At 41.0% G+C, this 21,874-nt stretch overlaps 1 protein-coding gene and 1 long non-coding RNA gene across 5 annotated transcripts in view; one reads left to right on the top strand and one right to left on the bottom strand.

Moving 5' to 3' along the window:
* Nucleotides 1–1,919: 1,919 nt before the first annotated feature.
* LOC120557658 lies at nucleotides 1,920–16,722 on the bottom strand. Its single transcript, XR_005638990.1, has 5 exons — nucleotides 16,615–16,722; nucleotides 14,891–14,971; nucleotides 14,717–14,807; nucleotides 3,328–3,452; nucleotides 1,920–2,295 (listed from the first exon to the last, which is right to left on the bottom strand). It is a non-coding gene; the product is annotated as an uncharacterized LOC120557658 (long non-coding RNA).
* The window catches only part of asic1b (acid-sensing (proton-gated) ion channel 1b), a 198,822-nt gene continuing 192,136 nt past the window's right edge, over nucleotides 15,189–21,874 (top strand). Inside the window, exons 1-2 of one of the 4 annotated variants that reach the window (XM_039798200.1) lie at nucleotides 15,189–15,248; nucleotides 16,681–17,075. In XM_039798200.1, the coding sequence (XP_039654134.1) occupies nucleotides 16,714–17,075 (362 nt within the window). In that variant the 5' untranslated portion in view covers nucleotides 15,189–15,248; nucleotides 16,681–16,713. The other 3 variants (XM_039798201.1, XM_039798199.1, XM_039798198.1) reach the window with 3 other exon arrangements.

Consider the following 21,874-nt stretch of genomic DNA (forward strand, 5'->3'; position numbering starts at 1 on the left):
AAAAGTCTATTGTAAATACAGATTTTGGTGTAATACTAAACTGAGATTACAATCATTTGAACACAAAGTCAAAATCTACATTCCCAACTGGAAAGATTTAAATCCAGTGTGAGAACTGAGATATAACTGAGAAGATGTATCTCTTCTCCTTTGTTTGGACTTCTAAGACATTGAACAGTTACACCGTAGATGGATTACTTTATGATTATTTTTTTTTTTGAACAGAACTTCTTGAGGTAAAATATATTAATACTTTTTAAAAGCCATTTGCTAGCTCTTAAGTGGTCATGCTGATATTTCCAACAATAGGTTTCTGGACAATAGGAAGGCCTCTGATGTCTGTCTTTTATAAAACAGTCCTAATTAGACGGAAAGTCATTAAAAGTGTATGGATTCTGGATTATTGCCTTATCAGGCTATTAAAGAGATAGCCGCGCTGACTGGTAATGGAGCTGGCCCCATGACACACATGGAAAAGGTTCTAATGCTGCAACCCCTCCTGATCAACAGGGGCTGCACACTTTTGCTATTTTCTCACAGAGTGTCTTCGTCCCCTCCGAACTCCTCGTGTACCCCTCGTGCCACCCCAATCTTTTCTTGCAGAGGCATAAATCAAATGGGGAGATCAAAGACAGGAAGTGCTGGGGATGTGTTAATTAAAGATGTTTGCTCTTGATACAGCTTCCCCTCGTTAATGAATAGTCAATTTGGTTCCCATAAAGATGTCTCGCACACATGGGCAGGAAATTGAAGTTCCCAAATAAATTAATGGGATGCACTGATTGGGTCTGTGATAGATTGTCATGCAGGGTTATCGCAAAGTAACTGTTGATTATGCCAATGTGACACTGTTTGAAAAGCTCAAACTGTTGCCATTGCAAAGCTAAAAGATTGAAACCCCATTAAGATTAGAAACTACTATTACTGTTAGTATACAGTTATTCATTCCAGCATATTTTGTTAATAGTGCTGCCATGTAATGCTGTGTGAGGCAAGTGAGTGTGTCTTTTAAGCAATATTAATTGATTTTTTTTAGCCATTTGAGGGCAGAAAAACTAGCTGTAAACACAACACTCACATATGCCCAGACATTTATTAAATATATCCTTAAGCTACAAACGTTTTGATTTGTAGAATGCTATTTCTACAGGCCTTAGTTCAACAGTGACTTTAGTTCAACAAAAAAGAAATTTTGATGGAGCCATGCTGTTTCTAATAAGGCCTTTGCATTGTTATTTCGGTCACTTACAAAGCGATCCGTTCTTTCTTTCTTCATGGAGTCCTGGATTCCCAAAAAAACCCACTCATATCCTGAAACATATAACAGCCCTTTGTGTCCATAACCCTCTCTTGCTTTTGATGAGCATTTGTACTGTTCACCAAACAAACTTTTCGAAAGATAATAAATAACAGGAGAGGTTGAGTAATACAGCCATCAACAATTTCAACACCAGAGAAAGATGACAAGAACAAAAGGGCAATAAGGACATTTGGATTTTAACATTAGGACAAGAATCTCATTGAAATGCAGGGATGAAATGTCGCGAAATTAATCTCCTTCTGATCTAAGAATGTAACACTGCTACTTCTGCCTATATCTGTTTGTGGCTGTGGTGTTAGTTGTCAGTAAAATACTTTATAATGTGTGAGATTTTGCAGCTCTAAATGACAGCCGACTGGCACTAATCCACACACACTCTACAGGGACAGTCAGTGTATTAACACTTTTCCCTGCTGGCCGGGGAAATGTGTAGGGATGCATCAATGTTTCCACGTGCCTGCTGGGTGACAGCTGCAAAACTGATCCACTGGTCTGTTTGCAACCTTTAATTGCAATTATTCCCCAGTGAAAACAATCAATACATCCTCCCACTATACCCCCCCCAACCTCCTCCCCTCCCTCTCTCTCTTGCTTCCTCACCAGCTCACTTTCCCTCTCATGTGTCCTTCCTTGCTCTGTTTTCAGTCTGCCTCTCTCTATATATCTGGCAAAAAGGTGCCATATAGGCTGCGGGGGTGATGTGGTTTATGGGGGGCAGGGACGAGTTGGTGCAGCAGTACATTAGATGATCTGCTGTGGCAACGAGTGCCCGATTGATCCTGTGGAGTACTGTTCATCCATCACCGTCCTCCTGGTGCTGCTTTCCCCTCTAGCTGCTTGCCTGTTCCCTCTGCCCTGTTCCCCCTCTGCCCTGGTCTCAGCTGCAGCCGTGCTGCCGGGTCCTGGCCCACGGGTGCAGCAGTGATAGGGTCTACTGGAGTGGAAAAGGAGGCTGCTGCTTCTGGCGTCCCTCACTGAGTAATAGAGGGAAGAGGACGGTGATTAAAAACTGACATACCATGTTGCGTCATCCTTGCCACACTGTGTGTGTTGGGCCATTAGAGGGCCTTCAGGATCAGATACTAACTTGAACTGGAAATGATAATTAAAAATTCCCGATTGAAAAAACAGGAAGAAATCACCTAACCCAACAAGAAACAGACAGATGAAAGTAGCTTTAGTACGAACTGTGTATGGAATAATAAATAACTGATTAAAATAAAAGCCGGCTGTATGTTGATATCGGTTTTAATACGGACATCTAATTAAAATAACAACATACAGTACAGCAGTGACGGGAGCTTGTGGAGCTGTTTTGTAAAGCATGTTTTTATTGCACTGCACATTTATACTTGTCAGCGGCTGTCAACATAATTATTCCCTAAGGGAAATGAGAGAAAATATCTAATGTCAATTAGCACAGTTTAACAGAGAAAGCGTCAGTTTGAATAAGTGTGCTGTGATAACAGTAAATGTGTCACTGCACAAATTGTTAAATTCTTTCATATCACAAACAAGTTTTCTTCACAATATGATAAACCGTCAAAGGTAACATACAGTATGAGTCATACATGTTACAGTTATGAATGTAGGTGGTGAATTTATGCTGTTTGATTTCTAAAGATGATGTGAGTTTAAAAACACAGTTCTGACATTAAACTTCGTATTTCCCAATCTGTCGTGTATTCTGTCAATTCATTTTCTTTCAACTGGAACCACAGAGAGACAGAGAGTGTAATCTTAGAACTTCACTGATCAGTGCAATATTACTTTCATGTATGACTACTGTCTACACAATGAGCGGAAGTTAGAGAGAGTAGACAATTAACTTGGACCTCTAATAATTTTGAAAGGTCAAATAAGTAAATTAAGTTAGAATGGTGAGTGTATGGATGGTCACAATGTTGTTCTTGCTCCTGTATATACTACACTACTGTACTCAAAAAGACATGATCACTCCCTTCATGATTAAAAATGTTTTATTATGGGGCGCCTGGGTAACTCACCTGGTTGAGCGTGTGCCGCATGTACAGAGGCTCAGGCTTGATTCAGACCTGCGGCCCTTTGCTGCATGTCATTGCCTCTCTTCCTCCCCTTTCAAGACTGCTCAGCTATCCTATCAAATACAGGCCTAAAATGGCCAAAAATAATCTTAAAAACAAAACATGTTTTATTATCAGACTTTTGCATTTAAAAGATTTGGATTTATATTATGATATAAAGCTAGGCAGTGTTACACCCTAGCCTACGGTGAACTAATCTTGTTGGTGCAGGATGCAAAGGTTTTTCTTGTCCTCTCCTTGACTAGTACACTCCGATATTTCATCTGGTTTCACCGAAAACAGATGCTGATCCATTCTTAAGAGTAGTGGAGGGCTTTACTCAGCTCTTGCCTTTATTTCATTCTGTCCTACAGAGCTAACAAAATGAGTTAAAGCTATTGATTGGGGCCCATGTGGCCAGCCAGCTGCTTGGTAAATCATAAAAAGGGAATCTCAAAATGTCTATATCAAGAATATTCCTTAGGTCTCTTTCAGAATTGCCTTGGAGCAAAAAAACTGTCTCCTTAGTAATTGTGTTGAAAAAGTTCCTTGGCATTTCACATGTGCGATTTTAATACCGGACTTAAAAATCCTGCATTTCAATATTCATTCACAATAAGTATCCCTATAAGCACTCTTAGTGGTCAGCTATAAAAAGTAATTGCTGGCGATTTAATTTTCAATTATCTCGTCAATAAAAACGAATTCCTTTCGTGTCATATTATAGACTAGGTGCCCATTTTGCTAAGCTCATATCTCATACATGCAGTGGCACAATACCATTTACTTTTGCCTTTCTCTCAAGTACAGCAGAATACTGTGCAGCAGACCACAAATGAAATAAGAGACAGAGACAATGAGGGGGTGTGGGCGGGTTAGATTGGAGCCGGAATGTGAATATTTAATTAGTTGTCAATGAAAAGAAGTCATTAGGATTAATTCCTACTTAAGGCTAATTTAAATGTTCTTTCGCACTCCTCATGAGGGTGGAAGTCTGTGTGCAAAGGACTGAGGTGGAGTTCCCATGCTGTGGCATAATGGGGCTTCAGCTGTGGACAACAATCACTCAAAACGGTGTAACAGTAACACAAGTCATCACCAAATACGCAGCGATTAGCAGCGATTCTCAGCAGCATGTTTTGCTCATGAAAAATATAAAGAAGTTATTTGATCATTAGCTTACCTTTTAAAATATAAAAAGCCTACATGTAGCTGTGTTGTTCTGGATATTAGTAGTGAAAGAGCATCTGCCTTCAAGCCAAAATGCTTCCAACAGCGCATTAGCTGAAACATTTCACTGGTTTTGCCTGCTGCCTAGATTTGTTAAAATGTCAACACAGTAAGTGCAAAATAAGTGTAAAAGTCTTGCATAACCAGCTCCCCAAATATCTCATGGCACTCATCATAGGTCGAGGCCGAGGCTATAAGTGCACAAAGTTGTGGATGACTTTTTTTTTCCAGTGGCAGAGAATCAATCTTGCAGCAGAAAGACCTGATGCTGTATTGACCTGAAGACACTGATGAATAACCCCTGCTCAGACACAAGCAACCACTCTAAGAGGGGTAGAAATAGCAGTGATGAGATGACATTACCTTCTGTCTCACAAATTGCATTCCACCATGTCCATCTGTGCCAAGCAGACACTGATATCAAAATGCCTTAAGATATAATGGCTAGGCCTTTTAGCAATAGCTCAAAATTCCTCCTTTAGACTTAATTACCGAAAAGGCGCAAGTCAAACTTGACAATCAAAGCAAGAATGACACTTTGCAGGCAATTTCCTTACTTGGCAATTTGCCGACATGAAAAATAGATGCATGAAGGATTGTAAACTTCCTGCTTAGCAAAAGCCTGGCATGATTTGCTCTTGGATTCACTCAGGAACAGATAACGATTTACAAGGCCAGGAAAGTTGAGAAGCATTACCCTTATAAAGTTGCACATGCCTCAGTACAACATCACTTCATACAAAGGTGAAGTATCTTGGTAAAATGCATCACAAAGAGCTGTGGTGCAATTGGGGGTATCAGGGCTTTATGAATTCCCCCAATGTCAATAAAGGCTAGTATGCATCTGTCTGGGCTGGAACCTGCAGATACTCAATAGGCTCGTTCGAGATGAGCCAGATCTGCGCAGAATTGATCACCGGCGATCGGCGCCCAATGCATGCCGGTTAGATTTGTGTCCGACTTGATCCCGACTTGCTCTGACGTCATGCACACGTTGGCAACAATAATCTCACGAGACCAAGGCGGCCGCAGTTTTTAGAGCCAGGCGCCGCAGTTGTTCTCCACCAACTGCAAGACCCAGCCGGACCCAGGGCATGCTGGGAAACGCCGGCCTCTCAGCTGATCTAACAGCTGATTGGTTCAGAATCGACTCAACATGATGACGTTTTATATAAACTTTTTATTGATTTTGAATTGGAGGGATTTTAACAGTGATTTGTCTGATTTAAAAGCTTATTCTGTACAGAACACATGCTGTGTGACTGATAGTTATGTTTAGAAGTCAGAGAGACCATCATCTATATCATCTATAGTCTGTTGTTAATTCAAATCAGCAACAGATCACATGTAGAGCATTTTGACAGCTACTCTGTCATAATAAAAACAACTGGAGACTGTACAAGCTGATATATGGGTCTGATAACATTTTATTAAATCGGAATCGGACCACAGTGTTTCTGTCACTTCCTGTTCAGCCTGAAGGCTGCTGGAATCGGCTGGAAACTGTCCGACTTGAGACCGGATTTTTGTCACCGCCCCCGGTTGCTGCCGCCTGCTCTCGTCCACTTTAAAGGCGAGGCGCAGTTCATCTCGAACGAGCCTATTATTTGATCTAAAGACCATCTGTCTATGAAGACCTTGTCTGTCACCTTCTGATGATGTCATCCTCTGGCCCAGCGCCAAGACAACAGTTGCTTGGAAGCAGGTTTAGGTGTGGGCTGGAAACAGTCTCAAATCAACAGGGTCAAGAGCCTCTTGCTCCCTCTGTGTCCTGCTTGCCCAATTATAACTAAAGAGACTTGTCAATGGGACCCCTGAGTGTATTTATATTCCCTGCCAACTCCCACTGAGTTGGTTGGCACACTACGTAGCCTTGGCCAAAGTAAAAGCCAATCTGCATGGAGTGAGCTGAAAGGAAAGGAGGACACAAGAGAGAAGAGAGGGGAGGAGATATTGGATAATGTTCCCATGTGTGTTGACCTACTCTCACCAGTGAGTGTGTGTGTGTGTGTAAGTGTTTTCCAAATGAAATATTAAAGGAGACTCAACCTCACAAAGTGTTATGGAGATGAACCTCTTGTTGCACTTTCCATACAAGTCCTCTACCATTCTCCATATTATCTATATATAATATGCTGATTGGTATTGAAGCAGTTTGCATTATATAACAGTTGATATGTTTTGATAAGAAAGTAATGACTATGATAACTGTGCTTTATTTAGAGTTTAACAATATATTTAGTGTTGACAGCAATGGTAACCGCGATAACCCCAACACCACACACACACACACTAGAGAGCTTCTAATAGTAGAGCTACTAGCCCAGCTACAACACAAGGGGCCAGATGTACGTACATTAGCGAAAGTAGCGTTATCAGCGCCATGGCCAACCTGCAGAAAGCGCACGCTGTGATACTTCAGCTCACGTCATATTTAACAAACCTGCAGTTCATCGGGTAATCAGCGCCTCCTGATGCTATGACTGTTTGAAATGATCCTGATGCCAATATTTGTAATGTATCGAGGAGTTTAACGACTGCTGGAATGGAATGTGAACGCTGAGTCGGAGATTCAATGTCATCTTTGATTTCTTCCAGTAACTGTAATACTGCATGGCTGCTTAATCTGTAACGCTTAATGATTTCGTGTTTACTCAACTGAAAAAGTGTGATCCTTGTGGCAAAAATCTTTTCAGCTCATCTCCTTGGCCTAGCTTCATCTTGCTCAGATTGCCATTTCACCAGGAGGCATATGCGAGGAAACCAGCTTGCGGCTGGTTTACACCACAAAATTGAGGCGCGCTTTTCTTTGGCGTTTTTTGTATACCACGGAATACATAATAAGGCGCACTTTACGCTTCTCCTCCCATCTCTTTATTGGAAAATCCCACTTTCCCCTTCACCCTCCCATGAATGCATATGCATGACACGGAAAAGCGCAATTTGCCATTTTCAGTCCCCGCGACAGGCAGTCGCGCTTTTACCTCAGTGTGGCCTGTTGTACGCTCGTTGCGAAACAAATACGCCTGAAGTGGGCCCAAAAGCGTTCAAGTACATCTGGCCCAGATACCCAAAGGACCATAAATGTGCTCCTAGTTACTGCCAAAGCTCCACCAGACATCCAATCTATCCAGCAAAGAAACAGAGTCTGACAGTAGCTTCTCATGGCTGGTTGCTCTGACTACCAGCTCTACATTGCTGTTCATGCTACATTGAGTGGTGGTAAACCAGTCTCCCCCTTGTCCCCTGTCCAATGCAAACCTCACACAGTCATTGCTGCCTCACTCCTCTGTTGCATTTTTTTAATATGCTTGGAGGGAGAGTTCAAGCTGAATTTTAGGGTTACCTTTGAGTTACCTTTTAATGTGGTTACTCAAAGTTTAAAGTATCTTTATGGTCCCTTCCAGGGAAATTGGTTTGCAGCCAGGATTGATACAAATAACACAAAACACCTAAACAACACTGATGGACAACAACAAACAGGACATAGTTTACAGAGTGGTTCAGTAGGAGGTTGTTCAGCGTCCAGGTCAAAGTACAATTAATAATCTAAGCAGTTTATGCAAATGAGCAATCTGTGAAATTTGCAATCTAGAGACAACAGTTAAATACTATCTACTAGACGTGTGACGAGATCTCGCGACATTAAACGTGACGAGATTTCTCGTCGAGGTGAAAAGTGTCTTGCGATATCAGTGCAAGTACAGGTGCAGAGCAGCAGCCTTAATATTAGCATAGAAAATCACCCGGACGTTCTCCAAAGTTGACTCAGAGTTTACTTTTGCAGAGCGATAGCAGAAAAAAAAAAAGCTGCCTTTAAAACCAATTGTTAGAATGTTATAGAGTACCTCCTCTCTCTCTCTCTCTCTCTCTCTCTCTCTCTCTCTCTCTCTCTCTCTCTCCCCTCTCTTGGCCAAGACACACGCATCTGCAGAGTGCAGTTCACTGTGGCGCTGCAGACCACTCTCTTTCCCCACTTTCTCTGTTAAAATGAGTCGGGAAGCGGACAGTAAAATCTAACTTTACTTTTAATGATATTATACAAAGGGAAATGTTCTCCCTTCGTCATATAATGGTCATAAACCGATACTAGAGTAGCCTACTTTCTTGTTTAGTCCTGCAATTAGGAGGAGGAGAAAATAGCATCTGTCTTCACAAAAATCATCTGTTGAGTGTTTGATAGTAATTTATTTGTTTTTTAGAACGTAATCAATGTGAAAAAATATAAAAACTAGAACTGCAAGCAGTTATGACGGGGTCCAAGCCTCCCCGGGGCGAGTCGCCCCTGATGACACGCGGAGCCCACAAAAGCGGAACCCACGACAGCGGAGCCCGCAAAAGGAGAACCCAAAGCACGACGGTGGCGAGGCAAAAGTCAGGAAATTTCACTAAGTGTGAGCTTCAAAAGTCTGTAGTGAAATGCAAATGAAAATTTCCCATTCATTGAGTAAAAGGCCAAACGCTTCTACCTCAATTATAGCGCCTCCTAAAGGCAGATCATCACCAAATCTGGTGTAGAGCCGCAGAGTTCCATGTAGAACAATAATCTCAAGTTTTGTGATGATAGAGATATCATCATCATAGAGATATTGCTATTGCAAATTTCCCATTTAAATGCATTGACTTATTTGCCAAAATGCGTCTATGTTCATTATAGCGCCCCCTAATGGCCGATCTTCACAAAATGTGGTACAGAGGCTCGGAGTGGGATGTCGAACAATAATACAAAGTTTTGATCTGATACCTATTACGCCGCCTTCACACTGGCAGTTGAAATCAGCTCTGATACGGCTTCGAAACGAAAAGTCATTCAGTTCCTATGGAGATTCGCAGACCGCATGCGAATGGGTCCGAACCGGGTCCGAACAAGTGCGGTGCAAAAAAAATTGTGTCAGTTGGTCATCCAGATGCGTTCAAAAAATTTAACTCTTGCGACAGGCTACGGACAGTTCCTATCCGACAATTCCAGCGGAAGTTAGCGTTGCTATGGTACTGATAAACTAACCTGCTAATGCTAATTGGTTAGCTAGCAACAGACATCAAACTATTGACATTATACCGCTATATCACATTTAACCGACGTGACATGTCAACGGCCTGGGCAATTTTTCTCCACGCAGCAGCCTTTCTATTTATATCTGTATAAGAGAGATCAGAGAGAATCGTACATTCAGACACTTATCAGTCGTTCTAGTCTCTCTGCCATTTTTGTGAGTCGCTTCCGAAGCTTTTCAATGGTGTAGTACGACGTCCGCTAAGGGCATATTGCATATTAAGGAGCTGATTTCAACTGCCAATGTGAAGGCAGCGTTAATTTGGCCAAAATATGTTAAAGTTTGTGTTTTGTGGCTAACTACGAAAATTTGTTTGATTGTAAATTGTGCATACTTTAACGTAGCAAAATTCTTTTGATAACTTTTTGTCACGTCCATCTGGAGATGTTATGTACCATATTTTGTGGAGATCGGTCGCACAGCCTAGGAGGAGTTCGAAAAAGTTGGTATGTGAGGTCCATGAACCATTGTACATCTACACTGTAAATTTGAAGTTGCTTACATTAGTGTAAGTGGTGAATCCAATGTTCGTAATATTTGGTGGGGAGCCCCAGAGGGTCATGGCAAACAAGATTCTAAAGTTTCAGGTTGTTAGCATTAATTTTGGCCGAGATATTGCAAAGTTGGTGTTTTCGTAGCTAGCTAAAAAAAATTGTTTGTGTGTAATTTGCGCAATTTTTATCAGATAATAATTCTTTTAAGAAATTTTGGTCAGGTCAGTCTGGAGATGCTACCTACCAACCTTTCGTGCAGTCGGTCACACGGTCTAGGAGGAGTTAGAAAAAGTAGGTTTGCGATAAATCGTGATTTTTTTTGCACATAAAAGTCTAGGCGGAAATGTGCGTGGTCACGAGATTCAGCTGAATTCAGGAAACGCGTGGATATGTGTATTTTTAGGGAAGGAGTTATAGAGCCAAACGTGTATCTCTCACACTATGTACGGTTTAGGCTGTAGCATCTGTTTTACGCGGAGAAAAATAATAAGAAACCTTAGGAAACCAATAGGGTTCCACAGCCCTGCTGTGCGAACGGCGTAGCTTTGCTTGGACCACTAATAAGCTTTATTACTCTCTGTCTACTGTACAATGACAAATTCAAGCACAAAACATTTGGTCTCAACTACTGCCAGAAACGCTTAGTTATGTTGTGACCTTGGTTCTCTAAGTGAAGAGACTCTCTTTCCACCATACATATGGAATAAATAACGGTGTAACTTTATACAGGAAGAAGCCAGTCATTTGAGTTCATGGCAAAACTTTTCAGTGCTCGGTTTTAATTTTTTGACTTTCGATTTCTGTAAAATAGTGTTATAATCTTGTCTCATCTCAATATCGTGAACCCAATCTCGTGTCTCATCTTGTTTTGTGAGCTGGGTGTTTTGTCACACCCCTACTATCTACCATTTAACATGTGAATGGTCCTCATAACAAGCGCTCTAAGGGCGTTTTCACACATGAAAGTCCGAACCAAGGTCCGGACCAAGGTTCATGTTTTTGTTACATTGTATACATTTGATCTGGTAAGTTTTGGTTTCACACTGCAGTTTTGCAAGCGCACTAAAGATCTATATGTGACAAAACTACGTCCTGCCGTCATCACATACGTGAGCTGCGTCTCCAGATAATTATAATTGATTGGTTTGTAGGCGGGCATCCCCGTCCCTCTCTCTGTGTCTGAGTTTTTTCAACTGACTGCTGCTCTCCCCTTTTGTTGTGATGTTGAGATGCAAGATACGGGAACTTTCTTTCTGGAGCATTTATTCAGAGACAAACTGAAACCTACACTGTACATTTACTACCACTTAACAAATAAACTGCTGATGTATTCTCTGCTCTGATAGCCGACAGCTGTCTTCTGGGCGACGCATTCACCTCTCTCTCTCTCTCTCTCTCACTAAGCACCGAGCTGTTCCTTAAGGGAGCTTCCCCGGTCTTGTAACACAAGGGGAGCCTGCCAGAGCTTCTTGTATTTGGTCCGAAAGTCCGAACCATCCAAAAAATGTTTTCACATTACAAACGAACCAGACCATGGTTCAGTTTGGTCCGGACCGAGACCACCTCTTTTTATCGGACCAAAATTTGGTCTTTTGATCCGGACCGTGGTCCGGGGGAGGTTTCACACCTGTAATTTTGGTTCGGATCAAACTAAAAAGTCTGAAAGTCCGGACCAAACGAGGTATGTGTGAAAACGCCCTAAAACAGTTCAAAGTCTGACTGCTGGAGAGTAAATTTTCCCAAATCCACTAAATAGCAGGACAGAGCTGCTATATTTTTCCTAAACTCTATAGCATCTTGGCTCACACACAGGTCTTATATAATTATAATCACACAAAATAATGTATTGATTTTATTTCATGCTCTTTGGAAGGAACTTTTGCCATATATGCTAATGTTTGCGGGTTACATTAGAGCAGATAAACACACTTATTAATCCATTTTTGTTTTTAGAATAGTAAAAAAATGCCTAGTTTTGGTTGTTAAGCTATGATTTCTTTCATACTTCAAGCTAAAATCAGCTCTACTTTTAGATAGCTGATGCGCACCATGTGCAAAGGAGGCTGTTGACGTCATTGTTTTCAACTGCAGCAATGTAAGAGAAAAACAAAGAGCACAGACACAGGGAACTTTTAATGTGTATGCTTTTTATATTCATATGTCTGTGTGGAAGCGCACACTAAGGGCTAGCTGTCGTTAATGCATTTTCTTCCCTCAGTGCTTTTCTGCTTTGTGAAAACATCCCTCTTCGCCACTCACACTCGTCTCTTGCATTTAAATTCCCTATCAGTAACTGTTTTTCTCAACTAACAAAAATTGGAAGAAAAAAAGTCCTGCATTACTCCTGTTTTATTCCTATGAGACTTAAAGGTCCCATGACATGGTGCTCTTTGGATGCTTTTATATAGACCTTAGTGGTTCCCTAATACTGTATCTGAAGTCTCTTTCCCTAAATTCAGCCTTGGTGCAGAATTATAGCCACTAGAGCCAGTCCCACAATAAGCTTTCCTTAGTATGTGCCATTACTGTGTCTGGAGCTATTGAGGAGGAGAGGGGTGGGGGTGGGGGTGGGGGGGCAAGGTGGAGGGTGGGGGTGTGGCCTTGACCAACTGCCACTTTGCTCGTTTGGAAGCCATGATGTCTCTCTCTTTCTCATGGGTGGGCCAACTTCTCTGCAAAGCAGAGAAAGGGGAGGTAACCTTGCTCCTTATGACCTCATAAGGAGCAAAATTCCAGATCGGCCCATCTGAGCTTTCATTTTCTCAAAGGCAGAGAAGGATACCCAGGGCTCAGTTTACACCTATCGCCATTTCTAACCACTTGGGGACCATAGGCAGGCTGGGGGAACGCATATTAATGTTAAAAAACCTCATAAAGTGAAATTGTCATGCCATGAACTTTTAAAAGTGCTCTAAGTGATGTTGGGTGACGTGACTTCTTGTTGACGTTCAAAGTATTGTCAAACAAAACGGAGGCTAGCTCGTCCCACCCTCCTTCTCACCCCATAACCTCCCCATCCTCTCAGTAAGCTACTGCAGCATCATTGTAGCACTGACAAACAACCATGATAAAAGTTTAATTTAGGAAAGCTTACATCTCAGCTCCTGCTATCAAAGTGTACCTCAGTCATTTAATATCTACTGTAATTTCAAACCCATGTGTGCCGCACAATGTCTACCCAGAATTCACATCACCTCACTGGAACAGAGCATGGCTCATCTTCCCAGCACTGCTGATCAATATAAGATGCCAGCTTTATAGATTATCTGACTGCCACATTGTCACAGTCAATACTATGGCAAATGGCAATTATGGACGCATTATGAACAATTTCATGGGTGAGCTCCCCTCGCCTCTTGGCAATATGGTTTCTATGACAGATTTGGCACTGGCAGTCTTGCGACACATCTGCCTTATTGCCTGTGTTTGGCTCTCTCACTCACTCTGACATATTTGGATGTTCCATTCAGTCAACTACAGAGAATTGGTCAGGAGAGAAAATAGATTTGTTTAGGGATTTGTGTGAGCCTGTGTACAAATGTGTGTATGCGTGCACTCATGTATAAACATGTGTGAATGTGTATGTGTTGTATGTGCATGTGTGTACACAATATGTATGCAGGCACTACGGTATATGTGTGCATACACAAGTATGCATATGCGTATGTGTGTTTGTATTTGTGGGAAAATATACACCTGGACCTACAAACAAACAGTATGTGTTGAGTTTCTGTGTACATACATGTAAATACAATTTGTGTATTAGTGTACTAATATGTGAATGTGAGTGTCTATACAGGAGTGTGTCAGTTGCACTTATGAGTAGTTGTACAGTATGGTGTGTATTGAACCTAAAGCAGTAACAATATGTATGTGTGAACTTTAAAAACTGTTAGTTATCTTCTGTGAGCAGTTTGTTTTTCTTCCAGGAAGTGGACCCATCAGTGCTAAAGTACTTTTTTTTTTTATCATTTTCATTCCTGTCACTTAAGAATCTGTCACTACACTGAGTCAATGTTTACAGTTTTGAATTTACTCCAGGATATGGCACAGAACTAGGGCTGGGTGATTTGGAGAAAATCAATCATATTACGATATTCTTGACCAAATACATCAATTTTGATATTGCCACGATATTGTAGCATTGACAAGTGGTGCTTTAACAAAATATTTTCACAATAAGATTTTAGATAAATTATCATCAATAATGTGGATATGATGACTAAGTGGGTAAAGGTATATATATATAATAAAACAGCTTGTAAGTCTGGTAAGTTCAGAAAGTTACATCACTTCACTGAAATGTAGCTTTTAAAACCAGGAAAAGACAACACTTATGTCATATTACATTTCCAAGACGATATCTAGCCTCGTATATCGATTTCGATATAATATCGATAATATCGATATACTGCCCAGCCCTACACAGAACTCAGTATTTTTAGTTTAAAAAAGTCTCCTTCTGAGCAATGTTGTTGTGTTTTCTGAATTGTCCCCAAGAGCAATAAATAACTTATAGGCTTTTGAAAAAGATCCGTCATCTAAAGCTGCTGTAATCCCGTAAAAACTGCTCACCAATCACTGCCTCGTGGTCTGCCTCCAATTGCCCCGCTGCATACTCTAGCCATTCCGTGTGTACGAGCTGTCCAGAGATACTGAAAGACTGCTGGAGAATGGAGGAGAAAACTCTGTTTGCTTACCAGTGAATGAGACTTTAAGTAGTTTTAATGAGTAAAATTGCGGTCTTACCTTTCTCCACTCTGCTCTGAAGCGGCAATGCAGCGGTGCTCATACAGTAGACACAGCCCCAAGAGGTTATGCTCTTTTAAACTGAAATTAAAGAATATTGGGAAATGAGTGGGATGATTATTATTTGTAATAGTGACGGTTTTAGTTAAAATCCAGTAGTTGTATTATAGCAGTATAACTTTTTGCATGCCAACCGCCTTTAAAAACCAGAAAAAAACGTAGCCTAGTGCTCCGAGCATGCGTAGCACCTTCGCGGACATTTTGGAAAGTGAAGTTGGAAAAAGAGGCAGGACAAGGATTAGCGACTTAATTTATGAGGATATAGCTACCTTTATATTTTACATATTTTTTTTCAAAGGTAGCTAAGTCAATATTAAAGGCATGCAGTTATTTTATGTAATATATAAATAAGTAAGAAGAATGAAGTAAACGTTACCTTAGCTACATTTTAACATTCATGGCACTGTAATAGCTAGCTAGCTAATGTCAACTTGTGCTTTTGTAGCTAGCTAGTAGCTAGTGTGATTTTGTGGTAGCCAAAGTGTATCATGTGTAACATTACCAATAGTTTGTAATTTGTTCGTGATTTTATTTTTTTTATATTGACCTAGCTAGCTTAATTTAACATTTACTAGCCGCTATGCTACTGCCATTCCGTTAGAATTTAAACCGTTATGGTACGGATTTTCCGAAGCTGTTCTCAACGGGCGGATTCCACCCGTTAACATCTTATGTTTGAGCCGGTATATTGCTGAAATGACACCAACGTTGGACTTCGTCACCTGGTGTAAAACACAGAGCCTACCTATCCTATCCTGGCTCTCTCCTGTTGGGGGCGAATTTAATTGATCCCATCAAACCGCGACCACCCCTGAGGTGGTTTCCCCTTAATTCATAACGCTGAGCATTTCGAGCCGTAATTGCCTCTCTTTGCCCAGGTAGCTAGGCCTACACATAGCTATGTTTTTCCCCGAACACTGTAAATCAAGGATAAACCAGCGGGAATCCAAGTGAAACCGGAAAGTAAGTATCCCTGCATTGTTGTGGAGGCAGCTCGGAGGAGGGAATGGATGCAAGCGAGCAGAGGCGCGCCGAGGCAGCTTTCTGACAGACCCAGCTCCTCTGTGATGCAGCTGTTTATGCTGGCTGTGAAAAACCCAGAACACCCCGACGACTGCTTCTAAAACGCTAACAGGCGAGAAATCGGCGGCTATATTGTTTATTGTGCACGTGTTAGGTTTGTATATGAAGAGCTGGGAAAGCGTAGTCAGTGTAGGCTACTCTGCCGTACAGAGAGAGAGAATATACCGCCGCTTTGATTTTCTCATTCAGATTTCCCTGCTTTTCTCGCAGATTTGCGTGATCTGTTTTTTTGCAGACCTGCTGCTCAGTGCTTTTGCTTTTTATTTTGAGCGTGGAAGCCAAATATCAACTCGGTAATATCACAGAAGTGTGCGAGGAGAGGACAGCGTTGGCATCTATCCATGCGCGCTCCACACCGGACTATTTATGATGGAACTGTGACCCCAGCCCAGGTACTGCACATGCTTTCCCCGTCTATACTTTCTTCGAGTGTTTTCATGTAAGGACTCGGTATTTCGAGGATATATTGGGTAAAATGCTCTGAATGTCGGGGTATTTTGCCGGCTGTCAGTGACGCAACATCTCACACAAGCTGCATGAGAAATACATGCGTAGAAGGGCGTGAACTTGCAGCCACTAACCTCCTTCCCATTAATAAAGCGTCTGTTTATCTGTAAAGCCAGTTTCCTTCGTTTGCAATCCCATAGCCTTCATTCATCTAAACTCATCCCGGGGACGTAATGGATCTCAATGCGGACTCGGAGGACATGGACTACAAGGAGCCGGTTCCTATTGAAGATTTCGCCAGCAGGTCCACGCTGCATGGCATCTCGCACATGTTCACTTATGAGCGGATGTATATCAAGCGCAGCCTGTGGATTTTGTTCTTCCTGAGCTCCTTGGGTTTGCTGTTGACGGTGTGTGTGGACCGGGTGCAGTTATACTTCCAGTACCCCCATGTCACCCAGCTGGACGAGGTGGCGACTTCCACGATGGTGTTCCCCTCTGTCACCTTCTGCAACCTCAACTCCTTCCGCTTCAGCCGGGTGACGCGCAACGACCTGTACCACGCTGGGGAGCTCCTGGCCATGCTCAACGGCAGGTACTGTATGTGTGTGTGTGTGTGTGTGTGTGTGTGTGTGTGTGTGTGTGTGTATGTGTGTCTCTCATTCCCAGGTACTTTACCTTTAGGGCTGCTTGTTGCCTACAGTAGCTCTGTATACATGATGTCAGTCTGCAAGTTTGAGGCCAGCAGACATTTCCTAATATTTGATTTCCTGACATTCAGTAACACACCTCACCTAATAGTCTGTTTCTTCTATATGTTAAAACAAACCAGTATTCAGCACACAGACTCCCAAACAGACACACTTTCTGCTTGGAAGATAAGGTTTTGCCTCAGGGAAACCTATCTGTAAGGGGGATTTAGCAGTTGTTGATTTAGGATTTGATTGTGTCCACTGCTCATCATGAGATAACAGTCACAAGATTGAAACATTTAGCTGAAACTGTACATTTTTAAGTTGGGTACACATTTCACTGTAGTTTTCTAAAAACTGAACCATTCTTTATTCCAATAAAATGAATTGAGAACCATTAAATCACTAAATCCCTCAACCCACTGACTAAATACCAAAACTCCCTAGATTTTTTGTAAAGGGAAGTGCTGATGCTTTACTTTGTATGCCCAGCAGTTTAAATCTACAAGGTACTAGTGAAACTTTGGGCTTCTATCAAAATTAAATTTTTAGTTTTCAGTAGCCTCGTGGAAATGTTAACCTTCGTTTTACTTTGATGTCGGAATTTTCTCAGGTGAAAGCTAACATCATACACATGGAAGTGCAAAGCAGTGTTTTAACACCTGTCTCACTGGTCGTCGCTGTTAGGCCACCAGGAGATGTTCAAACAACATGGACAGAGCATGCAAAACCTTTTAAGGCTCTCAGTGAATATGAACTTGGACTGACCTTAGCCTGAGGTAATTCAGAAAAAAAAGGGTACAGATTGAAGGTGTTTCTAAAAAGCAGTTAAAAGACTCAGCATCATAGTTTGTTTGTTTTATTTAATAATGTAGTGATAATGCAGATCTAGTCAGCTGAAAGCCACACTGCACATAAGCTGCTGTATTTATGAAACTATGCAACAACATGAAATACACCCCAACCATCAATCTGTTGAAATATGGCGATACCATCAGGCTTTCCCCTCCCTTTATAAGGCTTAGGTGCTGCCCTTTTGGGCACTACCTAAGCTGAATGAATGTAGAGCTGCAAAGGTTAATCAATTTACTGTTCATTATTAAATTGTCTAATATTAAATTTATTGCCAACTATTTTGATAATTGATTCATCGGTTTGAGTCATTCTTTTAAAAATTCTCTGAATCCAGCTTTTTTTTTTTTAAATGTGAATCTTTTCTAGTTTCTTCACTCGTTTATGACAGTAAAGTGAATATCTTTAAGTTGTGGACAAAACAAGACATTTATTTAATTTGGAAAACACTTATTGACTTATTGGAAAACACTTACTGACATTTTCACCATTTTCTGAAACAACTAATCAATTAATTGAGAAAATAGTTGACAGATTAATGAATGAAATAATCATTAGTTGCAGCCCTAAATGAATGTTAAATCAATGTGAGCATCAAAACTCACTACATGCCTTTCTCAGATCTAATGGTTGTAGTTGGTCCCCAGTGGACTTCTTTTCGAGTAATATTTATTTATCATCTGCTCTAGCTTTTCAAACGTTTTAGACACATATGGTTAAAAGTAATGGTACAAAACAATGCAAAATTAGTATTTTCTTAATTGAAAAACCTAACATTTTATTAAGGGAGGACCCCACGCCAAATATGTGCGCCGAAGTCTTCCACAAACCTAGGAAAAAACACTGTACCATATTTGATAATTAAAAAAATGAGAAGGAACACATTTTATCACAGGTCATGTGAACCCCCAGGTAACAGATAATGGATGAGCTGTTTCTAAGTGGTTAATATAAGATGATGAAAGAGAAAATGCCGCTGGTGCAATTCCTTGCCTCATCATTTTACAGTTCATGTGATACGAATATCTCAATATTGGATAAGCAGACAAGTAGATTTTTAAATCCCTTGCTGACAAAGTGTGGAGAGACGTGTGTGTGTGATTCACAACTGCCTTCCCCTCCCTTTACACTTGTTGCTTTCTGCTCTGCTTTGATCATTTAGTCTTTCGGCAGCCATGACAAGCTCACCGTTGACTGTTGAAACTTTTGACTTTAAATTTCTTCACTTTTTCTGTTCTGTGCCACCCAGCTTATTCTGATCACGTTTACCAGTGCAATACAGGTAACTGCTATAACTATCCTTGACTCTGTATTCACAGCTGTAGCTGTTAAGTTCACAAAAGCACAGTTACTGCAAAAATAAAAGATCTCCTACATACAAACACGTCTAAATATAATCTTGAACACATTAGTCAGTGTATTTTTAGCGTATTGATCCACACAGCTCTGCAGCCAAAGGCACAGTTGGATAGTAGCCTACCTCTGTCGTACATGCTACAATGACATAAATCCAATTATCTGTTTTCATACTGAATGTCGTTGCTGTGTGACCTCTATATACATCCATATTACAGGTGATAACCTTACAGGAAAGCAATAGATTCCATTGCTCGGGGCTGCAGTACTAGTGCTTTGTATGGTTTAAATTTCAACCAGTGTGCCTGCATCCTACGTGGATGTATTTCTTCGTGTTTGTACTGTCAGCTGTAATGCCAGACCATTGAAATACCAACACAGGCTTCCACCTCTTTTTTTATTAGTGCAAAATAAGCCAGCTTTCTTGTATGAAGTGAGATGCACCTGAAGAAATAAGGGCAAAAACACTGAATGAACAAGAGAGAGGAAGCAGAAAATTAAAGCTGTGGCTTTGCTCCAAATGACTTTGGAACGAGCTGACTTTAGATGGAGAGAGGGGACTGCAAGCAGAGGCAATTAACTTGTGTCTCGTAAGCTGTGTGATGAACAAGTCTTTATCCTTGTGTAATTAGCGCTGTTTGTTAAGCTACAGAGTTGTCCTGCTGATTAACACTCACATCTCTCTCACAGTTTCTTACCACCACTGTTCCATTTGGCCTTGGCGGAGACATCCCCTTACTTTTTGCCCACTCAGAGATTGGTACTTTATGTGACGTTTTCTTTAAACCTACATTGTGTAATTTTTTGAGTTGATTCTTAGTAAAAACCCCTTTGTTCTTTCACAAATATGTGCTCATTCATGTGTAATTACTTCCTCCAACTAATCAAAGTATTCTCGTAAGCATAGAATTTGCCATTCAGAATCATTCATAATACATACGAGAGACTTGCTCGAATGACGAAAGCCATGTAGCGCCTCCATCTTTAAAATACATTAGCCAAAGAGGGACATACCTCTGTATTTCGCCCTCTTACACCTAGTGGCACCGTGACGAAGGCCAAGGGAAGATTACTCGCCAGGGAAGTTAAAAAGAGAATTAAAACGACAACGCGACAGGCAAAGCAACAAGACCAAAGTTAATATTGGAGTGGCTAGAACAGCTGCGTGTAAACGATGGAGAGAGCTAATTTTGGGTTCGGCCACTGTAGGAGTTAAAAAGCGCTCGGAATGGGAAGGGCTAGAAAGTCATATTAAGTTGGTTGTCATATACAATTTCACCGATAGATGGAAGAAATTCTTACACAATGTAGCTTTAAAGATGGCAAGGGAAGCTTTGTTAATAGGTCTTACTCCAACAGTCTCACAGCCGTAGAGTACTACGTAGAAAAAGTACTGTGTGATAAGGACTTCGGAGGTAAAAACTAAGGTATTGGAAACAACTTGAATCTAACTTTTCAATAAAAATGTTCTTAGGGTTTTCCTGTAGACCCTGCTTTTAAATTAAACATTGATTGGGTGGAAAACACGCCAGTGGTAAGCGTCTTCATATCAGGCAACATGCTGTGGGCTTTGTCAGAAAATGGCAGAAGAAAGACAAAGTGTCGAGTAGCTGTCTCTGGTGGAAGGATCAGGCAGTATACTCCCTTGCAGTGATGCCACACTGTCTTAGATGCTCTAAGTTTATAGCTGAGATACTAGTACCAGCACCTTAACTTACTCCACTCCATCAGGCTCTGTACCAAAAAAAAATCACTTACTCGTGTTCTTGCAGGTTGAAGTCACACTCGGCAGTGCAGAACATTAAAAGTAAATTGCTCAATTTTATTTTTATTATGTCGCAGGGGCAATTATATGATGATTAACAAAAGAAAGGTCATTTTGGAAAAGGTGTTGGTTGTGTGGTGTATGCTGCCCAAAAGTGTTGGATCAGCGCATGAGAGTCAGAGAAGCGAGTCTTCTGCTTACACAGTTCACAAGCTTTAACATGTTCCCTGAGCTTGCAAACATGCTCCTAATTCACATAAGCGGTGCCGCAAAATGTAGCGCTTGATAACTTTGACCGTGTTATCTGTCTCAGCAAGATCATAGGCCCTAATCAGGATTTTACTGGTGTAAAAAGTGCTTAGGAGAGGACATGGGGAGGCCAGATCATCATACTGAAAATACAAAACGAAAGAGTTGCTTTTAAAGCAGTTTTTTCAAATGTGGGTTCATTTGCATTTATATTGTGATTGTTTATCTGAGAGAAGATTATCACTGGAGAGACATAAGTAGGCAATTTAGTGTTAGGTCAAGGTTTTTAAAAGATTTAATTTGATTCATCATTGCATTACTGTATTTTGCGTCTTTAGTTTGATTGTGTAATTGCTTATCAATAAAACAGAGATTTGTTTAGGTACGCTTTGCCCCTCTGTGGCCCTATTACATTCGTATGATCTTGTCTAAAGTGGCATAATAGCTGTGTCACAGGTGCACCATCATTAAGATGTGATC

This window comes from Perca fluviatilis, chromosome 4 (genome assembly GCF_010015445.1).
Source record: "Perca fluviatilis chromosome 4, GENO_Pfluv_1.0, whole genome shotgun sequence".
Taxonomy (NCBI): Eukaryota; Metazoa; Chordata; class Actinopteri; order Perciformes; family Percidae; genus Perca; species Perca fluviatilis.